This window comes from Cynocephalus volans, chromosome 6 (genome assembly GCF_027409185.1).
Source record: "Cynocephalus volans isolate mCynVol1 chromosome 6, mCynVol1.pri, whole genome shotgun sequence".
NCBI classification, from domain to species: domain Eukaryota; kingdom Metazoa; phylum Chordata; class Mammalia; order Dermoptera; family Cynocephalidae; genus Cynocephalus; species Cynocephalus volans.
The window spans coordinates 68,690,763-68,718,632 of record NC_084465.1 but is presented as its reverse complement, the minus strand read 5'-3'; the positions used below and the strand labels follow the sequence as shown (position 1 = coordinate 68,718,632).

The 27,870-nt window shown below is 37.0% G+C and overlaps 1 protein-coding gene across 1 annotated transcript; it reads left to right on the top strand.

The window, feature by feature from the left end:
- Nucleotides 1–27,155, top strand: PON2 (paraoxonase 2). Its single transcript, XM_063100089.1, has 9 exons — nucleotides 1–102; nucleotides 7,849–7,919; nucleotides 14,960–15,015; nucleotides 19,300–19,465; nucleotides 20,007–20,133; nucleotides 21,718–21,918; nucleotides 25,039–25,120; nucleotides 25,869–25,997; nucleotides 26,616–27,155. Exons 1-9 carry the CDS (start codon nucleotides 29–31, stop codon nucleotides 26,772–26,774), a joined length of 1,065 nt encoding a protein of 354 aa, XP_062956159.1. The 5' UTR covers nucleotides 1–28; the 3' UTR covers nucleotides 26,775–27,155.
- The last annotated feature ends 715 nt before the right edge of the window (nucleotides 27,156–27,870 follow it).

Sequence of the window (27,870 nt, the reverse complement as noted above, 5' to 3'; positions counted from 1 at the left end):
GCGAGGCGGCGCGCCCGGCTCCAGCGCCATGGGGCGGCTGCTGGCTCTGAGCTTGCTGGGGGTCGCGCTGGCGCTCCTGGGCGAGAGGTTCCTGGCGCTCAGGTAGGTGGGGCTCCCGCGCGCCCCTCCTCGCGGGTCCCCAGGCGGGAGGTGGCCGCGGGCTGCGGGGTGGGGGCGGCGCGGGCCCGCACCGCGGCCGGGTGAAGACCTTGTCATCGCTCGCGGTTCCCCGGCTGCTTGAACCCCCGCCTCCCCCACCCTCAGCCTCTAGTAAGCCCCAGCCATGTTTGGACCGAATCGCGACTCCTTCGGGAAAGTTTGCAAGCCTCTGCTGCCTACCAAGTTGTCCGCCTAGGTTGACAAGCGAGTGCTTTGCAATTGCTCCGGGCAAACCTAGGTACTTTTCACTTGAAAACAAAACTATTACTCATGCACTGAAACTTTAATTATAAAGATTCATTTCAGGTCATTGGTGCTGCTGCTCTCTGTTGGCCAAACCAGCCCCCGTCTTTAATGAAGTTGTTTTCCATCTCTCTTCTGCAAAGTTTGAGAAACCCTTCGGCTCTCTGATCTTCGCGCCGCAGATCAAAGACCCTTGAGATATTCAGCTACTGTCCGTACATCACTTCTTTATCTGTTCACCAGGGAACCCTGAGGCCAGAATGCCAAACTGTACAAGCAGACTCCATCTCACGTTTTAGTTAGAATGAAAAATCGCCTGTGGGTGGACATCACAGTTTCTAAATGACCAACTCAAATTTTGTAAGCCTCATGTAAAAGAGTTTCAGAAATACTGAGCACCTACTATGTGTCATGTGTTCTCCTGGCCAATGTAGAGTAAGACCCCTATGGGGTTTACCTTGCTATAGGGGAGGAGAGAAGTAAATACATGAATCGGGATGTCCAGGTCAGATACAAAGGAATTCCTATTGGCTTCAAGAGGAAAGATTACACCTGTGAAGGTGGACTTCCCAGAGAAAGGAAGAGATATTTGACTTTGGCCTTGCGGGATGGGTGCAACACACGTGAGGGTGAAGAAGCCATCTCAGATGGAAAGTGCAGTGGGAGCAAAGGGGCTAAGGCAGGAGGTTTGGAGACTAGCAAATGGTCCCATTTGAGGGGAGCATAAAGTCAAGGAATGAGAATAGGGTGGGTGAAGGACAGGTTTTGAGTCTGTTAAATATAAATTGAAAAATTACACCCTACTTGGATAGGCAAAAGGGAAGTATTGACGTATTTTTGTTTTGCTTTGTTTTTCAGCCAGAACCTGATATAACCAGTTAGTTGTGCTTTATAGAGAAGAACCTGGAAGGATGGATTGAAGTAGAACAGGATTTTCTGTATATTCAGATTTCCTGGCGGGCTGATGTCTGGGCACCCCCAGAGATTCTGATTCATTTGGTCTGGATGCAACCCAGGCACTGGTATTTTTATTTTTAAAAACTCTCCTGATAGTTCTAATGTGCAATCAGGGTTGTGAACTATTAGAAAAGAGAGTAGACACAGGAAAATTAGTTAAGGTATTGCAGTAGTCTGGCAGGGATAACAGGGTCCTAAATTCTGGAACCCCAAGGATGAGGAGGAGTCAAAAGTGATACCAGAGTTTATGAGACAGCTTCATTGTCCCATAGCTGTAGCTTCTCATCTGCCCATAAAACAATGCAAGGAGGAATAGTGTGGGGGAAGGGCAGGGGCAGTAGAGTTGGGGAAGGAACGCTTATTGGTAGGAAACGGACATGTTGATCTTAATTTTCCTATTATGTAAATGCCCATCCTGCTCTGCAGAATGTTCATGAGTTGAACAGTCTTGTGTGATCTGTCCAGCTCTTGGTCTCAAAGGCAAGACCACCAAAATTCACAAGCTCATCAAGTTGTCACTAATAGTCAAACCACCAGTACTTCCTTCCACAAGTTGAAGTTTTCTCAGTTAATAGAAAATCTTTCCTCTTCTTAACTAATCTTAAGGTTTTCAATTTAGGTCTCACTGAATGATAAATTTATAGTTGCAAACCTAAGAAAAAGTAATTAAGAATTATTGACATCGTAGGCACCCGATAGGTAATTTACAATTTGATACAACTTTTCTTTACAAAGATTTGACTGTAGTAACCTTCACTGGGCAGTGACTTTATACAGTGGTAACATTGTTGGATAGTTGAAGCCCCAAATGGGCTCATGTGAGAATGTTGGGGTATGTGGTAGGTAGCTAGATTTAGCAAATAAAAATATAGGATGCCCAGTTAATTTGAATTTCAGATAAACAAGGAATCATTTTTTAGTATAGGCACGTAATACATATACTATACTTTTAGTATAAGCCTGGAATTTGGGACATAATTATACTAAAATATCATTTATTGCTTATCTAAAATTCAAATTTAACTGGGCACCCTGTATTTTATCTTGCAAGTATATGACTGAGGAGTAATGAGTGCTTTCTGTTTACAGAGTTTGGTGGAGTACTCACACGCATAGCATTTCTCTTTTCAGACTCTAAAAGTCTTACAAAAAGCAGGGTATTTCCACCTCCCCATAAGAAAAGACTCTTCGGTAGATGGTGAAAGGACAGAGGCTTTCTGTTTGTTTTTTGCTCTAATCTGGTGCCTACTATTTAATTATTCAATTTTTAGAGATGGTGCTTCAGCAATCAAGTTATTTTTCTGCCCCAGATGCCCACTTAAATTTCAACTTGAATTTCAGATAAACGACGGATAATTTTTAGTATAAGTATGTCCCAGATGGATAAATGAAATCAAAGTTATCTTTTTCCTTCTGAACTATGACTGGCTAAGGTTCCCAGGGGAGGACGGCATTCCACACACCCCTTTTCCACCCTTCCCTAGTTGAGCAATAAAAAAGAAAATCAAAATGCATAAATAGTCCTAGGCCAGTTACTCCCTGTTGCAAGATACACAGCCTTGGATGAATCATGAGACCTGAGTGCATCAGAGACCTAAAAGTCTGCAGGAACCCCGAAAACAAGCGTATGAACCTTCCGCTTGATGCCTGACACCTTTTATGATAGTTCCAACAAGAAGCTTCGCAGTCTGTCTGGAACAGTTCTGAAGGGGCAGCCGTTTTTTTTTTTTTTTTAACCACCATCCTCCTTAGTATTTATTGTGTGACTACTGTGTGCTGGTCACTGTCAGAAGTATAAAAAATTCTTTATATGAAACCAAAATTTATATTTACTGATGTTTGGAAAGAAAGCCCTTTTACCTTGAGCCTTCATTTAGTCTTCATATATGTAAATCCTAAGGTTTGGAAAAGTCAACTAGTCAGTTCAACTAATAAGTAGTTAGTGCTGCACCTGTATTCTAAGCCAGACCTTCTGGTTCCAAGTACAGTTTGTCCCAGCTCCCCCACAGTCTCCTAGCTTCTCTGCCATTCGAGCAAATTTTCCCTGCCTAAGCACAAATTCATAGTTACTTTAGTGCAAACATTGCAGGGCCCCAAAGAGTGAGTTCCAAAGGGTTTTACAAGTCTTCACATACAAGATAAAGCCCCTCTTTGTATATGTCTGTACACAGAAGATAAAGCCACATCAGTTGTTTGTAAACTCAAAGGCAGTAAGATACGGCACAAAGTAATGCCTGACAGTAACACTGTGTTCTCACTCTGCTCAGCGGTGCACCCTTACTGATAACCCACTTGAGACAAGATGGTAACTAACAGCCTCCTGTCTCATTCCGCTCTGGATGGGGAATGCTTCCTGAATGAGGGAAATAGAGATTGATTTCATGTTAATGACTGTTGGTTAAAAGTTTGTGCTTAATGGCCAAATAGCCTGAATTTATTCATAGCTCCACTATTTACCTGAAAATTTGGACTAGATTTTTCGCCTTCCAGTGCTTCAATAGCTTAATCTGTAGAATCTGCTCCATAGTGGGAGTGTGAGAAATAAATGAGGTTATGCATGTAAAGTGCTTAAAACAGTGTCAGGCACATAGTAAGCTCATTATGAGTTACCTATGATGACAATGATGTTCAAGCAAGGTTTCTTAAAAACTTTGTGCCATAGATCCCTTTGGCAATCTGGTGAAGCCTTGATCCTTCTCAGCAACAGGTGTTTAAATGCATAAAATAAAATCCATAGGATTACAAAGAAAACCAATCATGCTTAAATACTTCTACCAAACTATTTTTTAAATCTAATTTATGATATAATGACCTGTGCTTATTTATTAAAGCCTTAAATAGAGCTAGAGGTAGGTAAATGCCTAACAGATATTTTGAAGTAGTTATGAGTGTAAACGGTATTTTGAGATATCTATAACAACTGAAATGTGATGTAGCAATATCTATAATTTCTATTAGTGAGAGAGTCATGGGTACTGCCAATAGTGCTGTGGTTTGTGGCCCACACTCATCATCAAAAGAAATAGCCAATTTCAATTAGAGGTTTAAATAAAGATGTATTTTTCCCCCATCCAAGTTCATGGATCCCTGAATTCTACCCATGGTTTCCTTGAAGGTCACTGGACCCCAGATTAAGAACCCTGATGCACATGTTTCCTATGGTAGTTATTTGGGGAATGATTGCTAGCACATGGAAGGAAGCCAATGTCTACTGTTTCCTGCATTATACCTGCCGTAGGCTTGTAACTAAAAGAAAAATAACTGAATTGTAATGAAAATGAAGAGAAGAGACAGAAAAACAGAAGGAATCTAGAACAGAGAAGGCAAATAACTTTCATCTTGTCTGTCAATTTTAATAGACTGGCAGTGCTTGTGGGAACAATGTGTCTGAGATTGGCTCTGGGTTAAAGGGAAAGAGTGCTATGATTGCTTAGTGATGTCTGCATGACAGCAGAGTGACAACTCCCATGCCTTTTCTGACTTACCGCATTCCTAAGCATGCCTTGGACATAAAGGGTCAGGGAGCAAAAAGGCAATAGTAAAAGTAAAAGATTTTACTCCTCTCATATCATCACTTATTTGTGTATGTACCATTTATTTTTATAGATTTTGCATGTATATTTTTAGGCTTATTGATCTGCCAATCCAAAGAGGTTTGTATAGCTTTCTCTTATACATTCCTCAAACTTCTTAAATCTAATACCAGTTAGGAATGCCTTCAGCTGTAAGTAACATACATTGAATTAATGGTAGCTTATACAAATGGGGATTTTTTTGTCTCACATGACAAAAACTCTGTAGGTTGGGCCAATCTAGAGTTTGTTCACTGAATTAGTGATCGCAGCAAGGAACTGGGTTCTTCCCACATTTTCATTCTTTGATCCTTCACTATGGACTTTACAACCTCATTCTTATCAAAGATGCAGAATGGCTGCTGTAGTCTCAAGCACTGTGTGTGTCTTCAGATCATGAAGAAGGGAAAAGGAGTGATGTCAGCTAGCTCTCTTCTTCTGTCTGCTCTTTCTATCAGGAACAAAAGTATGTTTCCCAAAAACCTGTGTCATATGATTACACCTGTATACAAAGGAGGCTGGGTAAACAAATATTTGGCTTGGTCGCCTCTGCAATGGAAAGAGCAAGGGAGTAAGGGGGTGAAAAGGGCTTTAGTTTTGTCAGCTAGTAGGATCTGCCACCCTAGAATATAGAAGTCCACTAACAAGCAGAGGACTGATAGCTGTGCCAGGGAAAAATTCTGGCAGTTTTCTCCTGAAGGAATGTGGAAGTTTTGTTGGGCCACAAAGGGTTGAAGAAAAATCTTCTTTTTTGGTCATAAAGGAAAACCAAGAAAAAATTATTTGATTAACTAGAAGTCATCCATCGCTTTTATGTAACTCCAGTTTTAATAGCAGGCAGTCTGCACATCTGAAGATGATAAAGTATAACTAAATTAGTTGATGAAGATTGTCCTATTTAGCAAAGTGCAATCATCAATATTTGTGCAAACCTAAGTTGGCTCTGAAACAAATACCCCATATTAAACTGTTCAAACACATCTGAATGTTACTTTGAATAGCTTTTATTTAATCCATGTAGTTTATCTTTGAAAAAGGTAGATTTTAATCATCATTATCCCTATTTTTGTATAGTCAAATAGGCATAATAGTAAGTTGTATAAAACTGATACCCAACCCAATGCATGATAGAGATGCTTGGTGTAGAAACTACAGCTGTGACCTATTGATTTGCATCTACATCTGTTTCTGGAGTCATACAACAGTAGGGTCTTGGAAGTCTTCTATGTTCATCCTTATTTTATCCACAAAGATGACTGGGGCCATAGCAATCTTAGATCTCTTCAGTCCTTTTAGAGAAAAGTACAGAGTGAACTAGAGCCAGGGCTGCCTCTGGGTGGCACCTGGTACCAGCACTTCCTCACTGAGTCGAACCTTGGGAACATTGCTTTGCCTCTAGCAGTCTGTTTCCTTATCTCTAAAATAGGGATGATGTTGCCTAATTCATAGAGTTGTTTGAAGAATTAAGTGAATTCATTGAGGAACATCACTTACAACAGTGGTAGACTTAGAACAGTGGTATATTATAGCTATTTTTATTATTGATTTCCTTTGATCATCCATAATAATAATCCTCATCACTATTACTGCTGCCACTACATTAAGTTATATCTACATTTTTTTCTCTTTTAAATTACTCCTTGGACACATTGGAGGAGATTTATCATATTTTCTAGTGTTTTATTTTTTAATTTAACTTCTTTAATGCACTATATTTTTATTACATTTATATATTTGATATTGATTTATTTATATTTTTGCTTTATTTTTATCTTCTTTCAAGGAATTTAATGCTGAGTTATATTATTCTAAATACATATAGATTTACACTTTAAGTAGAAACTTTATGTAAGATATGAATTGCCAGATGTATAGTTGGTACAGCCTATTAGTAGTTCTGTGTTATCTAGGCCTAGGCTTTCTTCCATTTTGCTGAGAAACCAGCGGTCTCACCCATACCCCATGTCCAGAAGCCAGAAGTTGTCAGGGATATGAATAGATGGGGGACAAGTGGCAAATTACTATTGTTGTCTCTTAGATGTGTGGTATGTGGCAACCACTTTGAAAAATGTAAAGTTCTCTACAAGAACTATAGTTATTATTTATGGCCTAGAGAACAGAGAGAGAAGGTGGGAAAATGAGAGAAGGGAAAGCCTATATGGTACGTGGCCCTCGAAACGATTGATCCCATATGTGTTGGTCCAAACTGCTCTGTGGCCCTCTACTCTAGGGTGCAAAGGAAGGCAGGAGATGCCCTATTAGAGTTCAATGTTATCTCATTACTTCTTCTTTTTAGTTTTCTTTGAACAATAATAGCAAGTAGTTTTGCTAAAGTAGTCGCAAAAGTCGTTGATACTCCCCAACCTTCCTACTCTAATAAATATTGTCATGGGGCTGGGACGTTCTTCTCTGATTTCTTAACAACTATTTGTGGGGTGTCTTCAGTGAGCCAGGCTTTGAGCAAGGCTATTTTCTCTTGGCCTCCTTTCAGGCATTGTATGAGGCTTACAGCCATTTCTCATTATTTGGCCTTTCAGAAGGAAGACAGGGCTTCTGCTTCTACATCTGGAACTCTCTTCTCACAACACCAGAGCTGTGAGAAGTATGACCTGATGCTGTGTTTATATTTTATAAGAACTTGCATTGCAAGTTTTATTTGTTGAGTTATTGGCTTTCTTTTATGACCCATGTCCATATGTAGAACTTTGTGATATACACTTTTGTTTTAACTTCATTTTTGGTGCTGTTTTATGTTCCTGTAGTTGTTTTTCTATCTTCTCATTCATCTGCTTTAGATTTATGCTGTGTTTTTATGTATTGCTCCAAGCCTCTTTAAACTTCTTCTGAAACAAAGCAGGGAATACATAAACCAGCAGTGTGGTTTTTTGTTTTTGTTTTTGTTTTTGTTTTGAAACAGGAATCGACTTAAAGCCTCCAGAGAAGTAGAATCTATAGACCTTCCAAACTGCCACCTGATTAAAGGAATTGGTACGTATGAGAAAATGCTTGTTGGACACATTACATTGTTTGGCCACCAATATTAAAACACTCATTAAGAGTATTTTAGCATGCAATAACTGTTTCTCAGTGAATAAATCACATTAGATCAACAGAAGCCTCTTTGGTCAATCTCTTTTGATCTCATGTACACTGTATTTCTTCTTTCTTACCTTCGCTATAATTTATTACTTGTGTGATCCTATGTTTATTATTTGATTTCTTGCTTGTTTAGTGACTTCTCTGAAGTATTTTTGTAAATTCTAAATTCTTTGTTGTGTATGGTCACTGAAGTCTGCCTGTTAGCCTAGTGGCCAGCTAGTGAAGGGAGGTCAGAAGGAAGGTAGTTCTACATAGGCAGTAACAGTATTTACCTTGCTTACCAGTCTCACCAGCATCTGGTTTTATGCCTAATGCATAATTGATGCTTCACAGTATGCACAGAAAAAACTTATTGTTATTTTATCTTCAAAGCCAAGACTGCAGGGGAGAGAACAATCAGTGGGGTTTCTCTGTCCCCTTGACTCCATGCAGGATGTACCCAGTGCCAGAGTCCTTGAAGGGCTCTGAAGAACAGGACCTGGTTCTGCTCTAGAGAGTGAGGGATCTGTCCAGATTCTCCCCTAGCTCCAAGGGCCTCTCCACTTTGTTTACTTTTTCCAGGGCAGAGTCCACATCCTACTGTTTTTTACCTGTTGCCATCTGACAAAGACTTGAGATCATAATAGACTGCTAGTAACTGTTGTTCAGTTATCAATGAACAGTTAAAACATTGGCTTTTCTTAGAGCTAGTTCATGATATGATTAGAAACAAAAAGAGTTAAAAGTCAAAACACCTAGTTTCTAGTTACAGTTTTTCCACAATCTTACAATGTGACCTTAGGCAAAGATGACCTTTGTATTTTTCACCTGTAATGATAAGTTTATGATTAGAGTAAAGGTTTTTAGACTTTAAAAAAATCTTGGACCAATTATTTACAATCTTACACTGAGAGCCATAGTGTGGAAATAACTAGTCTACCATTGTATTCCTTCTAGTCCTTAAATTACAACATCCTTCTGTAGAGCTGGGAGATACAGTTTAATGTTTTTTTTGGGGGGGGGGGGTTGTTTGCTTTTTAAGAAATTAAAATCCAGGTTACACAGAAGTGCCCTACTCATTTCCTAATAGGTAACATTATTAAACAAGTTTTGAGTGTCCTTCCATACTTTTTCTGTCTATTTATGAATACTCTCTCACAATTTGTGTGTGTGCGTGTGCGTGTGTGTGCGTGTGTGTGTGTGTGTGTGTGTGTGTGTGTGTGTGGCTGTGGCTGTGGCTATCCTATTATACATAACATTTCAGAACTAGCTTTTTGCATCTAATATTGTGCTTTGGAAGCTTATGTCAGTACACAGTTATGTTTTTTTAAAAACAACTGTGTAGTATTTTTCTGTGCAGAGTTCATATAAACAGTATATGTTTAAACAGTATAGAAAGATACAAAATGGAAAATAAAAATCTCTCAACAAACTCTCCATCCTCCACAGAAAAAAACCAAGAAATAAAGTTTCTTTTGTCCTTCGTGACATTTTCAGTGCCATGATATTTTCAGTAAACAAATATATGCATATATATTTTTTTTCACTAATGGCATCTTAGGATAAATATTACACCTGCTTTATTCCTAACGCAGTGTGAGCAGCTTTCCACATCAGCACATGTAGATTTACCTCATTCTTTTTTAATATTTCCACGTTCCATTATTTATTTAACCAGTCCCCTTTTAATGCACATTTGGCTGGTTGCAGTTTTTGCAACTACGTATAGATCAGTTGTGAACATTGTTGCAATTGCATTTGTATATCCGTAAAATAAATCTTTAACAGTGGGATTGTTGTTCATTTGGGGTATACATTTAAAGTTTTGATAGTCATTGCTAAATTGCTCTGGAATTGGCAACACTAATAAACTCAGTATCTTACATTTGTAACCACTTTCACACCAGACAGGGTTCACAGTGCTATTTTAGTAAAAACAAACCATCAGTTGTCAGAGCAAGCTTTCCTGCTTCCAAGTTTCTTTACAGATCTATTGTTTGCCTCTCATTCTTTAGACATCTATTTCCTATATGTTCTGTCTCCTTTTTTTCCATTGCTACTTTTTATTTCCCCAGTTCTATCTCCCTTCACCTAGACTGGTTGTTCTTCACCTAGACAGTTCTTTCACAATCTTACAATGTGACCTTAAGCAAAGATGACCTTTGTATTTTTCACCTGTAATGATGTTTATGATTAGAATAAAGGTTTTTAGAAGTGACTCTCCTGGGGTTTCTCCTCTTTCTTGCAGTTGCCCAAACACTTAGCAAGAGGATGTAAACTCAGAATCAAATACCAGACTGACTAGATATGTGCTTGATAATGCAGACAGTTCTAGAAATAAGGTTGTTCTGGAATGCCAAGAAACTCAGCAACTTCATCCTACCTTCTGGCTGCAGTCAAGAAGAGCCCCCCAGAATTGGTCCCTAAGCAAAAGCCAGATGGCATCTGTGAGGGGTATTGGACAAGGGGGGAGGTTGGGTCAGTGATCTCTTAGGTTACTTGTGCTACTGAGTTAATAATTGTCACATTATTAAACAGCCCGTGGCCCTGTGAATCCCACCTTCTGTGAATTCAGGTCTCAGAGTAGACACAAGGGCACAACCAGACACGTTACAGGACAGACTGCCAAGTGTATTCCTGTTACAACTTACTGGGATGGAGCGTTCCTTAGAGAAAAACAAGCCCAGCAACATTTGTATTCTGAACAGGCGTCTGTCTGTGTTTGTGACCTTTATGTTGTGATGTGTGTGAGCTGCTGTCTGGAATTGGAAAGAATGAGGAAATATGTCACCTATGGCCCCTCTTGTGAAGTGTATAATGCCTCTGAGGCACTTCAAAAAGCGACAGTGCAGAGAGGATGAGTGATTAGAAACACATTTGGGATACATTTTTAGTTCTAATTAGAATTGTGGGGCTTTTTTCTTTCTTTTTTGCTTTTGCCCTGTGGTTAGCACATACCATATGAGCAGTTGTTGAGTGCTATGTTAGTGGATGCATAACGATTAATAATAATTTGTGTTTATATATTTTTAACAACAGTTGCTTATTCAGTGGTCTTTGATTATAAGGAATAACAGTGTGCTGGACACACAGCATACATGCAACTTTTTATGATAAGCAGCAAAGGTATAGAGGACCTTTTTTTATTTTCTATATTAGAAACAGTACTAACCATGCACTTGAGGTCAGATAATCCTGCCAAGTGCTGAGACCCCCTACCCCTTGCCCTCTGTCCCCTTCCACACACACACATCACAATGCTACAATCACCATCACTAGAAATGAACTCTTTGGTGCTCTTGGGTGCTTTATACATATCATGTTGTCTCACATCTTTCTGTTTTAATAAGTAAGAATCATTGAGTACATATTATTCAGCAGTCATTGTCTACATATCATATCATACAGTGTGCCTTCTGTGGGGCAGAATGTTAGTTCAATATTTATTACATTTTTTTGTCCTTCCCAGTCCATCTTACAGACAGAAACTAAGCTTTTACACACCAAAGATTTGGCATAATATCAACATCTGCATAATACAAAGTATAATGACAAGATCTAGTCAACTTTATTTCAGGCTTAAATGCTTAATTAAAAATCTTATTTTCTAAATGTCTGGCATTCAGGGTTCTGGACAAAACAAAATTTTGAATGGACCGTCTTGAGTTAACTAACAGTTTTATGGACTTGGCTGTTAAGACCTTTACAATAACTGCTGCTTGGGAGATTGGTTGGGGAGGGGAAGGCATTAAAGTCTGTAGCTCTTGTCACCACATAGTTTATAATCTACCTGTGGGGGGGGGACAAAACAAAATTCAGTATGGTATATGGACTTTTTTTTTCTTTTTTCTTTTTATAACAGATAAAGACTTGAGTCTCAGAGAGGTTAAGTAACTTTTGAAAATTCTCCTTCCAGTATAGTATCTTTCCCTGGGGTGATTACCATATATACCTAGCTAGTGGAACAAAAACAGTGGAAAATAATAGGCTACCTCACATACTGGATACTCTGATGGGTATGGTAAGGGCCGATTTGCTGTTATAAAGTTGTAGTAGCATAGAGAAGAGAAAAGCTTATTTTTATTTTTCTCTTATGTAACAGTCCTAAGGCTAGCAAATGGTCTAAGGTGATTAGATGACTGTGCTCCATCTGGTCATTCACGGATGAAGGCTGATGAAACCACACAGCTATCTTCAACATACTGCTCCCATCTTGATCCAAGACTAGAACTCCAGTTGTTTCCATTTTCTAGTACAAAGCGGGTAGAAAGAAAATTTACATGGATATATCATTTTTATTTTATTTTAACCAGTAGTTGCATACATCTTGTATTCTCACATCCCACTGACCAAAACTTAGGTCTATGGCCACATCTATCATCAAGAAAGGGTGAGAAATGTCATCTGTAGCTCTGTTGCCACATGCTTATTGCTAAAAAAGAAGGGGAGTATGGATACTGGAAGAATTGGCAATCTTTGAGACAGACAGGTAATTGCCAAAGTAATAAGGGATCAAAATTAGACATGCTAAGCTAGAGATGATAGAGAAAGGGTATTGAAAGAGGTTTTAAAGAAAAGTGACATTGATGAAGATCTTCCTGAGAGGCAAGAAGCAAAAATTTGGGGAAAGAAGCTAACATACGGAATTGACCACAGTTGCATTACAAAATGAAGTATGTCTTTAGAGAGGAACCAGGAGATAATTCTGATAGAGAAAACTTATTAAATGCTAAGTTGAATATTTTATAGATACTTCTAGGTCAGTCCAAAGGATATGAGTCCCAGCTTCCTAGTTTACAACCCTGAGCAATTTGCTTATCCTTTCACAAGCTCCATATTTTAAACTCTAAAATAAGGGATATTGCCTCCTAGCATTATGAAAGTGTATGAAATAGTGTACAAAGTACTTACAAAGAGCCTGGTACTTGGTAAGCCCCTGAAGTGCATTAGTAACTGTTATTACTACTATTGTTATTATTGAATTAGAGGAGAAAACATTTCTCCAGCATTGACTGCTCTTACAGTGATCACACCAAAGAGGTGATATGAGATGATAAAAGCCTACTGTGGTGGTGGCTATAGAAATGAAGATAAGGGTGTATATCTGGAAAATATTCCAAAGAAAACTACAGAAAAGACTCGTTTCTGTCATTGGTATTACGCAATCAGATTAAACAGAAAGAAGTTACAATATGGCTGAAATGAAAATATCTTTTAAAAACACTGTTCTTTTCTTGAATATTAAAACAACAACTATTATCTGTAGAAAAATTTAAACAAAGAAAAGTATAAAGAAGAAAATTAAAATCACTCATAATTCTACTACCCAAAGAATGGGCTGGCTGATTGGCTCAGTTGGTAGAGTGTGGTGCTGACAACACCAAGGTCAAGAGTTTGGATACTGGTACTGGCTAGCCACCAAAAAAAAAAGAAAGAAAACCAAAGAAACATTGTTAATTTTTATATATCCTTTTTGGCTATGTATGTAAGCTTGTACTCATTGAAATTAAACTTTTAAAAATAATATTTAAGGAAAAACAAATTTTAATTGAGCTGCTACTAAATGGGTCCAGAAAGCAAAAACTTGGGCGGGAATTCTGTGTGTGCATGCATGTGTGTTTGTATGTGTGTGTGCATGTGTATGTGGTATAGAATTCTGCTGATCTCTGCTCATTTCCAGTTGAGAACCATCATGGGACTAGAGTCGAGTGGTTCTTAACCTTTTGGGGGGAATCACAGACCCTTTTTTGAATCTGCTGAAAGTCAAGTACTCTTTTCATGAAGTTCTCATCTGTACATATACAAGGCATTTTTCATTTCAGGGAATTTGAGAAGATTCATAGATCCCTTGAAGTGCATTTGTGTCTCTTTAGGGATCCACAGACCCCAAGTTGAGAACAACCTTCTTTCTGAGGAACATCTTTACAAAGTAAAATTCTTGGCATTTTTATTTTGTTTTGCTTTTCTGCACTATGATAGAACAAGTAACACTGGAGGCAACCACCTACATGTAAACTCATGAATCAAAACCCAAATGGCTGGATAGATAGATGCTGTTTGGGTTTGACAACCTAGAAATAATCTTGGAGAAATCCTTTGGAGAGGTCTTTAAGGGGAAGATTGGATTTTGTGGACTCAAAGAATGTGTCATGATTTGGCTTAATCTAAGCCATTTTTATTTCTCTTTTCTTGTGTTTGGGTCCATTATCTGTCTGTGGAATTTATACAGTGAGACCACTGGGAAGGTCTATGTCTAATTATTTGCTGTGCTGTGTGGAATGTACTACAGACAATCAATAAGCAATCAATAGTAATTGTAGCCTGCCTCAGAAATGGGAGCTGGAAGCTTCAACTGGCTTAGGAGCATGGTATTTTTCATTCATTTTCCTCTGCTAGTTTTTTCTGTAATTTAAAGCCTAAATTTAAAGATTAAATGGAAAGCTCTCTTTGCTTAAGAGAACAAGGAGGCACTGTTTTTTAAAGAGGGGCTATGTAATCCCAGGTGTTTTATCCCTGCTAATGAGAGAAATGTCTGTATGCTTCGCATTGAATAAGGAGAGAAGAGGGCAAGGATATTTGCATGGTTAAATGACAATGAGCCCTTCCTTCTGAAAGTAATATTCCCCTGATGTCAATTACTTTTATACAGACATCTGGATGTTTATCATAAGAGTGTACAGATGTCAACTTTTTTTGTATTATAGCTGGAAATGTGGTGATAACTTGACTTTGATTTGAGTAAACATAAAATATCTAACATTTAAAGTCAGAAGTTCACTTCAGGAGGGGGTTTAGACTGACGTTTTTAAAAGAGAGTGGTTCCTTGGAAAAAAAATCAGAACCATTTTCTAAAGGTACAGACACTATAAAACAAACAAAATCCCAGCTTTACTCTGTCTAATAAATAAAAGAATTTGAACATGACATTTATCTATTCCTTGAACTTACAGAAGCTGGCTCTGAAGATATTGACATACTTCCCAACGGCCTGGCTTTCTTTAGTGTGGTGAGTATCTTCTTCCTTCCCCAGATTCAGTAGAGGAGGTGCAAGTGTGTTTGATTAGACCTGCAGAGCAGTCACTTGCTTTTAAAATTCCTCACTTTCTAAAATATGTTCTGAAAAAAAGATAGGTCAAGCAGGATCTTGGAAAAGTTCCTCAGGCTTTTCTAAGAGCGTCGTTGCCAGTTGATTTACTGCTCTTTATTTCCCCACTGCATTGCACTAAACTATTCCAAAGCAATCTATGTTTTAAAAGAGCATTATTAAAAAGGATATTCGAGGCATTATTGTGGATATTCGATACTACCATTATACTATTTTAAATACAGCACCTGCTCTTCTTTCCATTACATATTCAGTTTTGAGCATATTTAGTTTTACTTATTCATATTCATTAGTATTTATTTCAAACAATATACTTTCCAAAACCAAGGCCAATGCTTTTTCTTTCATTCTCTTTCCCCCTGAATAGCCTTCATAGGTGGAAAGTCATTGACTGAGTTTATTTATACCTTTCACTTTTGCCTTAATTCTCATAAGTTGAAAAATAATATCCTTTTTGAGAATACAATAAAAAGACTTGAAAACTGATTGGCCTGTGGGTGCTGGGCTGAACCAATATCCATTCTAATTGGAAATCCAGAAAAGCAGGCAGATGAGGAAGTTCTGACCACCTTCCTCCCTGGCTTGGGCAGAGATGAGATTTCTTGGTGTCTTCATGGGCCCAGTTTTTCTTGAGGAAGAAGTATCCAGCTCTAAAGACTGACTGTAATTATTCTGTTCCCTCTCAACATCCAGGAGGGATGTGAAAAACTTGGAGATACTTTTAGAATAGATTCCCAACACTAATAAAATAGTTGTCAGGCTTATGAGAAAGGTGAGAAAACTCAGCTTGGAAGAAAATGAGGGTTAGAACACTCTTCGGGTTCCTGATGGTTTTTATATGAACGATTGTGAGCAGCTGGTTATAACCACTGAGGGAAAAAAGAAATACTGTGGGCTTCAGCAGAAACACCAAGATTTGTATTTAATTTAAAAAATACAGTTTTAAAAGAAAAGTTTTATTTAATTGCCTACACAGAATGAATAAAATGATATTTATAGTAGGACTCTGGGTTTGTTTAGAAGCACATTTGTGCATGTGTCTACAGGCTTAGGAAAAAAACCTGGGATTACTAGTCAAAATTATTCATAATTAGAGATGCAAAAATCCTGAATAAAGTAGAAGACAGTTGCATTGATTTTTTTTTGTTGTTGTTGTTTCTTTATTGCAAAGATATGTTCTTGGAGATTTGTGTAATCCAGAACTCACTTATTTCAAGATTCTCTCCACGGCCCTCCCAACCCCAGAACAAATATGAAATAGGAGGGGTAAAATCTCCAAGCACATAAATCTATAGCCATTTTAGCTGAAGGGCATATTGCAGTCACAATGATTTTCCTTCTTTGGTTATATGACTTTTTTTTTTTTGCAAATGTAGATGCATTCGCACTTTACTACTGTTTTTCATTTAACTTGGCATTGTCTCTAACATTTCCCAGATTGTACTTCCTTCTAAATGAATAGCTTAAACATCGTGGGGGTTGTTTGTTGTTGTTCTTAATATTTTTGCTCTTCTCACCCATCCTATTCTACAGTTATGAGGCTAAGGGTCACCTCAAAACTAACATCACACTTAATGAGGGATTGAATGGCACAGAATAAAGTATAAAAAAGACAATGAACAGGAGAATATCATACAACAATGTGAATGTACTTAACATTACTGAACTGTACACTTCACAATGGTGAATTTTATGTTATGTCTATTTTACCACAATTAAAAATAAAATAAAGTTTTAAAAAGAGAGTCAAAAGATTTAAATAATAGGGAGTGTTAAAATAACCATGAATAGGTACCACCGTGTGGTACAGCGTCCTGTGCATGTAAACCATGCAATTGTTTATGGGGCACTGATAAAGAATGGAGATTATTAACAACTGAAGTAGCACTGCTGTGTAGCAATAGCATAATTCCAGTTTGCTCTACTTACTGGGCCTGCCAGCCCTGCAGTTATGCAGTTGTAGATAGATTTTTTTATAACTGGAAAGATTTCCTGTTATATCCAATTTGGGGTATGAGGTGAGTCTTTATTTTCTTATTGTACCCCTAAATTTACATAAAATATGACTGCATTGTATTAGTAAACTGAGTAAGGTAGTGCATTCAAATGAAATTTATTATCACCAAGAAGGCTTTACCTTAAGAAGGTAAGGATGAATCAGCATTTTGTAGATAATTTATTAATTAATTGATTAAAAGAGAAAAAACCTAGATCATCTCAGTGAGTGCTGAAAAAGCATTAAATAAAATTATACTCATTCCTGATTAAAAGCTCCAAGCAAACTAGAAATAGGAGGAAAATTCTCAGAAACCTATAAAAAACATTATTCTTAATGGTGAAACATTAGCTGCATAAATGTTCAGAACAGGAAGAAATTCCCAACACCACCACAACCATCAGTAAGCTAGGGTTCTCAATAACCCAATAAAACAAGAAAATAAATGTGAGAAAGAAGAAAAGGACAAACTACCATTATTTTCAGATAATGTGATTACATGTTTTTTAAACAATCTAAGAGATCCAACTAATTACTATTAGAACTAAAAGGAAAGTTCAGTGAACAGTTGAACTCAAGATGAACATATAAAACTCAATGGCTTTCTCATGTACTAGAAAAAACCAAATAGAAAATGTGAAAATAGTAATGTTCCATTCAGAACAGCACTTTAATCTCATATATATGAGATTATTATATATATATCATACATAAAGCTATAGTAATTTAAAAAGTGGTATATTGGCACAGAAATAGGCACTAGACATCAAAAAAATATATATATATATAGTCTCCAAATAGACCAATATGTAAATGGAGATCTAGTACATGACAAAGGTGACATTTTAAATCAGTGGGGAAAGGATGGACTGCATGCCTGGCACTGTTCCAAGCACTGGAATCTAGCAGTGAACAAAGGAGACGAAGTCCCCGCTGTGTTCCCGTGGGCTTGTGAATGAATATATTTCAGATGGTGACAGTGCTTTAACAACGAATAAAGTAAGAGGGCAACGGAGAGTGACCGCTGTGATGAGGGAGGCGTCATGCTGCCATGTTAGAGTGTGATCTTCTCCTAGCTTTTCTATGTCTGTCCTTAGCCCCCTGAATATATAATATTTATTAGAGGTATAATTAAGTATAGATGTCAAATGACGATAAGGACAATGGAGAAAAGTAAACCAGGGTAAGGAGGACAGTATGTGCCGGGTCAGGTGGGTCTTTTGTTCGGGCATGTTCTCACTGAGAAGGTTACATTTGGCACAGATAGAAAGAAATTGAGGGAAGGAGCCCTTGCTCTCTGGGGGAAAGCATTCCTGGGCAGGGGAAGTGTGCTTGGTTTGTGAAGAACCTCAGGGAAGCCAGGATGGCCAAAGTAATGTGAGTGAGGAAGAGTCGGAGCAGATGAGGGCAGACAGAGGGGGTGTCTGGTGTAGGGAAGGGGAGATGGGCCAGTTGTACAGGACCTTAGGCCATCATAAGAAATTCTGCTTTTTATCAGAGGGCGATGGGAAGCCATTAGCGAGTTTTGATCAGAGGTGTGACATAATATAACATAATCCAGGTGCTCAGGTGAGAATAGACTGTAAAGAGTCAGGTCAGAGGCAGAAAGGCCAATCGGGAGGCAATTGCCATCATCAAGGGGAGGACTTGGACCAGTGCAGCCATGAAGGAAGCTCACATCCTTATGAAGGGATGTATTTTCAAGGCAAAGTCAACAGGATTTTCTGATGGATTGGATGGAGGGTGTGAGACAAGGAGAGGAGCCCTGTCTGGCTCCAGCGACCAGGACTTTCTGGCACTGAGGGAGCAGAGTGCAGGAGAGGGCTTTAGGCTTGCACAAGCAGTATGTGAACTTCCACTCATCCCCTCCCCTCACCTCTGCCTGGAGTTTCCCAGTCCACCAACCTTCTGGTTACCCTCTTCAGAGAATACATCCCTGATCTCCTGTCTCCACTCAATAAAATCAGTTATTGTTCAGCTTTCAGCTTTCTGGCTCCCAATTATTATTTTTTCTGTTGTCTTCTCTCTGTTTTCTTTATGCCACCGCCTTATGCCACCGCCTTTGACCAAAGTCTCTATCATTCATATATAGTTCCCACTTTAGTCCATAGAAATACTTGTCTTTTTTTTTTTTCTCCCCTTCCCCCCACCAAGTCTTGGTATTTAACTTTTTTCACTGTTTTGTAAAGGGTCTGAAATTTCCAGGACTCCACAGCTTTGCACCAGATAAGCCTGGAGGAATACTAATGATGGATCTAAAAGAAGAAAAACCGAGGGCACTGGAGTTAAGAATCAGCCGAGGGTTTGATTTGGCTTCATTTAATCCACATGGCATCAGCACTTTCATAGACAACGGTAGGAGTCGATGAGCTGCTGATGTTAGAAAACTTATTATGGTTTACAAATGACTGTGGGAAACTGGATTTGGATCATATTTATAGAAACAGAAGAACAATTAACTCATGAATTATATCCATATTTTCTATACAAACAAGTTGTTCATTTGCTTCTTCAGCCAGCACTAGGTTATGCTGCATTTTGAAATTTCCAGCAAGTAACACCTGAAAGAATGTTTAGATTTCATAACCTTTTCATATATCTATGATCATTGTATTGAAAAAGAACCATATTTCTGAATTAAATTATAAACAGTTATGCATGAATTCTGTATATGGAGTGGGATGTCGGAAACACTCATTCTCAAAGGTCAAGGGACTAATGATCAGAAATAACACCAGACAGACAGAAATGGGAAAGACGTGAAGAAGAATGATGTTAGGTTGTCTAACAACTTAACATTCAACCTTTCCTTGCCGGTGGTATTTAAATGTCAGTGTCTGCCCAGAGGTCTTACGGTTATATCTTGTAAATTAACTCTGTTCTTTCAATTCTTTAGATGACACAGTTTATCTCTTTGTTGTAAACCACCCGGAATTTAAGAATACAGTGGAAATTTTTAAATTTGAAGAAGAAGAGAATTTTCTCTTGCATCTGAAAACAATCAGACATGAGCTTCTTCCAAGGTACTTCCTCCTTTTGTTCTTTCTCCAATTTGTCTCTGGCATTTTCAAATATTCCCCATGCGGGGTGGTCCTTTCACCTTTTATAAGTGCTAATATGTACAAGTATTAGCTAATATATGAGTTAATATATATAATAGATGACATATATTATATATATTACAAGAGCACATTATATATTTATATAATACACATATTTATGTGTGTGTGTGTAGTTTCCTTGTATATCAGGGAGAGCATAGCATATAAAAGTTGATGTCATTCATTATAATAATCATTGTTCTATGTGGACTCTTTTGATAAATGATGAAATGCCTGAATACAAGGAGATACTCTTCAGGTCCATCTTGAGAGTAGAAGACAAACCCTACCTTTTTTTCCTACTATAACCCTCCATCTTAGATGACTCATCACCCACATAATAATAATCATACCTGTCCTGCCAGGGAAGAGTAGCCTGTTTTATATGGGGTTTGTATGCTTTGTATGGGACTTTGTACAAAGTGCTTTCACAGGGTTAATGGTGGTTGTAGATGAATGACCATAAAGAATTGAAAGCATTCGAGTTGGAAATGGGTCACTACTACTTCAAGAACATAAAGCTGATGGATAATGTGGCTAACATAGAATCATGTATGCCCTCCCAGCACAGCTTGCATTAACCTACTGCTTCTTTTAGCTTAAACTTGATGAATATTTTTAATTTCTACTTCCCTATCTAGGGCATAAGCATCTAACTTCCAATCATTCATCCAGAAATTCACTTCATAATAAATAGGAGCATAAATACCATTCAGGCAGTCTCTGCATTATGGAGCTCTTTCAGAAAAAGGAGATCCACCTTCCCTGTAGCTCTGTATTTTTCATTTAACAATGGATAAAGCAGCTCTTTCACAAATTTTTGCATAGGGTAATTGGAATTTAAATTTAATAACACCCTTGCCTAACTGGTTTTAAAAATGTAATTGTTTTTAGCATATAAATCCCTCACCTGAAGCATTGCACTACGGCAATTTCATCATCCATCTTTCTGCAAGTGTTTATTGAGTGCCTGTTCATTCTTGGCATGTCAGCTTTGTGAGGCAGGTAGAAATTGAACAGTCAACCTTAGTTTGACTAATAACTAAGCGAGGGAACTCATGAAAACATAGCAACTGAGTAAATGGAAGCTAGGTAAATGTTATTGACGGCCTAACCAGCTCACCAGCCAGTCAGGCTCTGTCCAGCTCTATACTATGGACAGCTCTGTCCTTACATATAAATTGTTAAACCCTACGTTTCTTGCTGTCAAAAATCGTACCCTGATGGTACCAAGTTCACTTTTCTTTCATAATAATCCTGCCGTAATGGCTAAATGACCTGTCTTCAAATTACCCGGTTCCATACAAAATTATTCTCTAGTAGATGATATTGTATATAGTATATTGCATATGACGGTAACCATGTGATTTTAGCTCATCTCTTTCTGGAAAACCTCTTACCAAAAATTTAAAGCACATGTTGTGTAAACTTTATGGATACTTAATCTTTAATATAGAGACCGACAAGGCTTTTTCTTTTCTCTCTCATGTTATTTTTCTCTTTCAGTGTAAATGATATCATAGCTGTCGGACCGGCACATTTCTATGCCACCAATGACCATTACTTCTCTGATCCTTTCTTAAAGTATTTGGAAACATACTTGAGCTTACACTGGGCAAATGTTGTTTACTACAGTCCAAATGAAGTTAAAGTGGTAGCAGAAGGATTTGATTCAGCAAATGGGATCAATATTTCACCTGATAAAAAGTACGACCCCTTACAGAATATCTTTGTTTCTCAGTTGTGGAACTAGCCAAATTCTTTACTTTGTTTTTTTTTAAATGTGAAAATAGGTTTCTTGACATTTTTGGTATTTTATATACATATATATACTTTATGTATTTAGTTATTTATAGAGAGAGTTTAAATGAATATTTTAAATTTCTACTTATCTAGGTCATAAGCATGTAACTACAAATATGTGTGTATATGCACACACACAACATATATATAATCATGTGTGTGTATATATATACTATAGATATATTTACATACCATATATTATAAATATATATTATATTATATAGCATATAATTATAAAATATATGTAAATACATCTACTGTATATATACTGTAGATGTATTTACATATAATATATAATTATATGCATTATATGTATTTACATATAATGCATATAAATATATATTACAGTTGATCCTTGAACAACACAGGGGGTTAAGGGTGCCGAACTCCTGTTCAGTCAAAAATCTAAGTATAACTTTTGACTCCCCCAAAACTTTACTAATAGCCTACTACTGACCAGAAGCCCTTCTGATAACATGAACAGTCCATTAATACATATTTTGTATATGTATTCTGTACTGTATTCTTATAATAAAGTAAACTAGGGAAATAAAAATGTTAAGAAAATCATAGTAAAGAGAACTTTGGGAAAATTGTCCCAAATCCCCTCAAAATTTTCCAATATATTTATTGAAAAAATCCACATATTAGTGGACACATGCAGTTCAAACCCATGTTGTTCAAGGGTCAACTGTATATGTATTTACATATAATATATAAATTTTGATATATATGATTTCAGATTTAATTTTGTAAATGTAAATTTTAACAAAATGGGATCTTATGTATGTATATTAAAGTATCAGGTAGGTGTTTCCTTTTAAATAAATGTCATTGCTTTTATTGTCTATATATTATTCCATTATAAGAATGATCCTAAACTAATTTAACCAATTCTGTATTGATGGATATGTAGGATGTTTATTTCTTTTCTGTATAAAAACCATTTTATACTTCTAATTTTCCACTGAAACTTATCCAAATATTTTTTTAAGGAAGAACTCCCTAAGAGAACAGTGTAGCATAATGGTCAAACTTGCAGATTTGGGACTCATATAGACCTGGGTTCAAATCCCAGCTAAGGCATTTGCTAAATGTTATTACGAGCCCCTTCTCTTCTCACATTTGTACAAGTGTTTCTGTAGAACAAACCCATAGAAATAGAACTACTTGCTCAAGCAACATGAACCCTTTAAATGTTAACTTTAATAGATACTGCCAAATTGTCCTCTAGACTTATCTCACTATTTTTATACAAGTATGCACAACCACAACCTATAAGAAAGGATATTCAATTCTTTATTAGCTTTCTTTTCTACTGCTTTAGCACACTGAACAATTTAAACTACTAAAAAAATAACATGAAATAAATTTGGCATTCTTTGACAACTAAATGTCCTTATTTTTGTGATGCAGTTTCTCCTTCTTTCTTGATGATTACAGAAAATGAATGTAGAACAATTTAATTTACATTGTCTCTAACTGACCTGATCCAACCTCTCCAGCTGAATCAGTTTTTCCCCCAACTCTCTTATTTCCATTATAAGAATAAAATTTTCCAGTCACCCAAGCTTAAAGAAAATAATAATGAAAAAGGAGATTCAGCTTTAACTCTTTGTTTTTCTCCATTCCTATCCAGCCAGTGAGCGAGTCATGCTGCTTCTCCTGCGCCCTCTTGCCTCACTCCAGCCCCTTTTCCAATGACACCCGCCTGGTCTAGGTTGTTATCCTCTCTGGCTAAAGTATAAGACTTTCTTCCAGCTTGTTCTCAGTCTACTTCCATTTTTCGCTCTCTTGCCAATTTTGTCTTTCTATAGTCCATTAGGCTTTAAAGGCTCCCAAAAGCAGGAGCTCTGTCTTTTTCACCTTTGACTCTTCACACTGAGCACAGTGCCAGGCACAAAGCAAATGCTCAGTAATTGCTGAATAGAACTAAACATTTGTTATTATGCCACTTTGTTATTCTGAAAATTCAGTAAAATCCAATTGCTTATGACATCAAGGTGGACTAAAGGGTTGGGCTTTCTTTAGTAGTCTAGCTCCTACCTCCCTTTTTTACTGTTTCCATACCTTCCACGCTTTAGACAAAGAACTCATTCTTTCACAGACATTTCTCCCTTGTTCTTGCCCCTGTGTCTATACACCCACGTTTTCCTCTGCCTGGAAGGTGCTCCATCCTCACATCCTGAAATCCAATTTCTACTTCCATATCCACTGCATATCCCCTTCCTTTGAGAGCCTTTCTGTGTACTCAGGACTTAGATATTTCTTCAGTCTCTTAGACCTGAACCATTTCTCATGGTACCAAATCATGCTGTATTAGGTGTTTAATGTTTACAAACCAGTCTGATCATCCCAACACATATAACCTTTTGAGGAGAGAGGCTGTGCCCTCTTTGTGTTTATATCACCCACAACACTGAGTTCATAGCTTTACACGTGATAATTGCTCAATAGAACAGTTGCCACAGAACAGTCAACTCAATGAGTAAAATTACCTCAAAGTATTCCATTAACTCACCTCCCTTAGATGTAGACAGATTGTTCAGAATACTTACCTTACTCTTAAAATCCCCAGGTATTAATATCCTATTAAATGTTAATAAGTATTAACAAGTATTTTATTAAAATGTGTTCTGTACCATATATTTCTATATGTAAGTGACACTTAGAAATATCAAATTATACTGTGGAATGTAAAAGTTTTTCTTATGAAGCCAAACATTTGGTTTATTGTCAATTCAGTGGCAAATATCATGGACTTTATATTCGAAATCATGTCGCATATTATTTTTTTCTTAACAAAACCTTTTAAAAAATAATTTAATACTTCTATGATTGTTGTAGCACTATTGAATTGATTTTGAAAGCTTACTTTTAAAATAAAAATTGACCTTTATCAGTCATTCCTTGAGGGTCCATCATTGATTAACTTCTTGGCAGTTTATTAAGACTTATTTTCATACCGTATTAATGAACCTTATATTGGCATGGATCTCTAACCAGTGTGTCCTTTCTACAAAGGTATGTCTATGTTGCTGACATATTGGCTCATGAAATTCATGTTTTGGAAAAACAACCTAATATGAATTTAACTCAATTGAAGGTAAAATATTTATTTTTATATATAAAGTAGATATTAATCTATTATACTTTGCAGTTACATAGTTATATGATATTATAACAATACGGCACTTAAAACAGAATATAGATGCTAGCGTAGCTATTTTGGGTTTTTAAAAATTACTTTCCTACAACTAGAGAAACCTCCTGTTTCCAGTGCTCACCAGGATTGACCATGATTACATGCAGCAGCAGGTGGAGAGTGATACTTGCTTCAGATTTAGGGCCATTGCATGAAGTATTGATGGCACACAATGAATTCCAGTACGAATTTTCACAATTGAAAAGACTAACAGATAAATTCTCAAATGAAGATTTATGCACGTTGTCAGTTCCTTTAATAATAAATGAAAGTAGAAATTGGGTTCCACACAATTATTATTTTCTTCCTGCTCGACAACACATATTTTAGGTTAAAAAGTTCCTATGTTGCTTTGGTTGAGTTCCTTGAGCTAGTTCCTTGTGCATCTTTTAAAGGAGGAGTTCATTTTTTTAAGAGAAATTTCTAGAGAGATTGATTATCACTCTAACTTTCTTAATTTTAGAGAAGATGCAAAGTGACTCCAAACCAGTTTATTAAATTTATTTTAAGTAATATTGGTGTTAAAGGGGGTGGAAGAAGGGAGATGTGTTTAATTTCCCCACATGCATCAAGGCAGAAAAGCTTAGCTGTAAATTATTTAATCGAGTTTCTCATTTCATTTAGATATTGACATTTTCTTATTTGGAAGGTACTCAAGTTGGATACACTAGTGGATAATTTATCTATTGATCCTTCTTCGGGGGACATCTGGGTAGGCTGTCATCCTAATGGCCAGAAGCTCTTCGTGTACAACCCAAACAATCCTCCCTCATCAGAGGTTTTTATATTTTGTTTTTCAAACTTAATTATACAAATCCTTTTGAACTAATAATACAATAAACTGTCACAGGGTTGATTTGTTTAGTTCTTTTAAACCAATAATACAATAAACTGATGTAGTGGTTTTGTAATTGCTTTAAGCCAATAATTGGCAGAATGTTACATTGTTCAAATACTTTAAGAAAGGTAATCTTTTGATGTGTTAAATTATGGTGGAAAATAGTCAAAAGGCATTTTTATAAAGACGTGCCCTTCTTGTGTGGTATACTGGCAATTTTTTAAATATCTGGTTTATTGTCAGCTCACCACATGACATGAGTTTTGTTCATGTTGAAGTACTGTGAAATTAGGCACATTAGTAAGAAAGTATTTCTTTTAATGCTGAATTGCTATAATAACACTAAATCCTGTGTTGGCATGGAATAACTAGATGGCTTAAGAAAGTACTTTCTTTGAAGTTTGAGAAAGTACTTTAATTTAAACATTAAAAAGATTGGTCAAACTGCCGTTTTCAACAGCATATCCTCTTAGACGTAGTGGAAGACAAGGCTGCTTGGTGATTGAGGGGCAAGGGTGGATGGAGGTTCAATATTAATACTTTGTATCTCCCGAATAGGTTCTCCACATCCAGAACATTCTATCTGAGCAGCCTACAGTGACTACAGTTTATGCCAACAATGGATCTGTTCTCCAGGGAAGTTCTGTGGCCTCAGTATATGATGGGAAACTGCTCATAGGCACTTTATACCACAGAGCCTTGTTCTGCGAACTTTAAATTGTACTTTCGATATGCAGGTGCAATAACTTCTCTTAACAATTATTTTTCTATGAATCGCTAATTCTGAGGGAATTTAACCAGGTGACCCAGAAATGTATGGCATGTATAGTTAATTTTATTTCAGTAAGGAAAGGCCCCTTCAGTTCTTGTAGCACTTTTAACATAAAAGGAAAATGAACAGTTTCTTAAAATGCCCAGGAAGGGAGTAAGAAGAAAACTGCTTTCCAGTAAAGTAAATACACTTTGCACAAAATAAGCCTCACCTTTGCCTTCCAACTGCCAGAACACGGATTCTACTGAAACAGGGTGAGGTGTATTTCCTTAAAACAGAAGTGACGTCGGTTCCAACACTGTGACTGTGACTGTTCAGAACTACTGATAAATAACATGTTTTGTATTTACATCTTTGTTTATTATTAAAGAGTTGAAGTTATATTAAATACTAACTGAAATCCAAGTTTTGTCTGTGTTTAATTCTCATGGCATGTCCTCAGGGGGAATGGAAAAACAGCTGCTTTCTTGGGTTTCCTTGGGGAAGGTAGGCATGGCCATGTTAATTTCTCTCATTGAAAGTTGAAAGTGAATGGGCTCTTTATTTGAAAAAAAACTAACTATTGCAACTGGAATTCTCAATTTGTATGGAGTGTTCCCCCAGTTCTCTTTCTTAATAGGAGCCCACCTTGGATACAAAGAAGAGATAAAAGGTTGGAGCTAGAAAGTTATGCCCCTCCTCATGGAGCAGAACTGTGAACTGAAGCCAGTTGTCCAAGACCACATGGTTAAGCAGCAGTAATGCTAAGATCAAAGCCAAGGGTGCCTAACTCACGGGGGAGAGTTTTTGCACTCACTGTACCTTCAGTAAAACCATGTTAATCCCTGGAGAGAGTCTGTCATGTGTTTCTTTCCATTGTAACTTATCAAAGCACTTTGCTTCACTTTTCATATTTTTTTCCCATCATCATCATCAAAACATTTGTCAGTTAATTACAACATGCCTAATAATGAACTAAAAATGTTACATTCATTATTTCATTTAATCCTAATTGCAGTTTTGAGAGAATCGGTACTGATATTTATACCACTGCTAACATTT

Excerpts from the sequence above, each read along its gene's own strand:
- PON2 (XM_063100089.1), top strand. The coding sequence starts at position 29 with ATGGGGCGGCTGCTGGCTCTGAGCTTGCTGGGGGTCGCGCTGGCGCTC. Across the intron at positions 103-7,848 it reads GAGAGGTTCCTGGCGCTCAG|GAATCGACTTAAAGCCTCCA; the intron begins GTAGGTGGGGCT and ends GTTTTGAAACAG. Across the intron at positions 15,016-19,299 it reads GCCTGGCTTTCTTTAGTGTG|GGTCTGAAATTTCCAGGACT; the intron begins GTGAGTATCTTC and ends TGTTTTGTAAAG.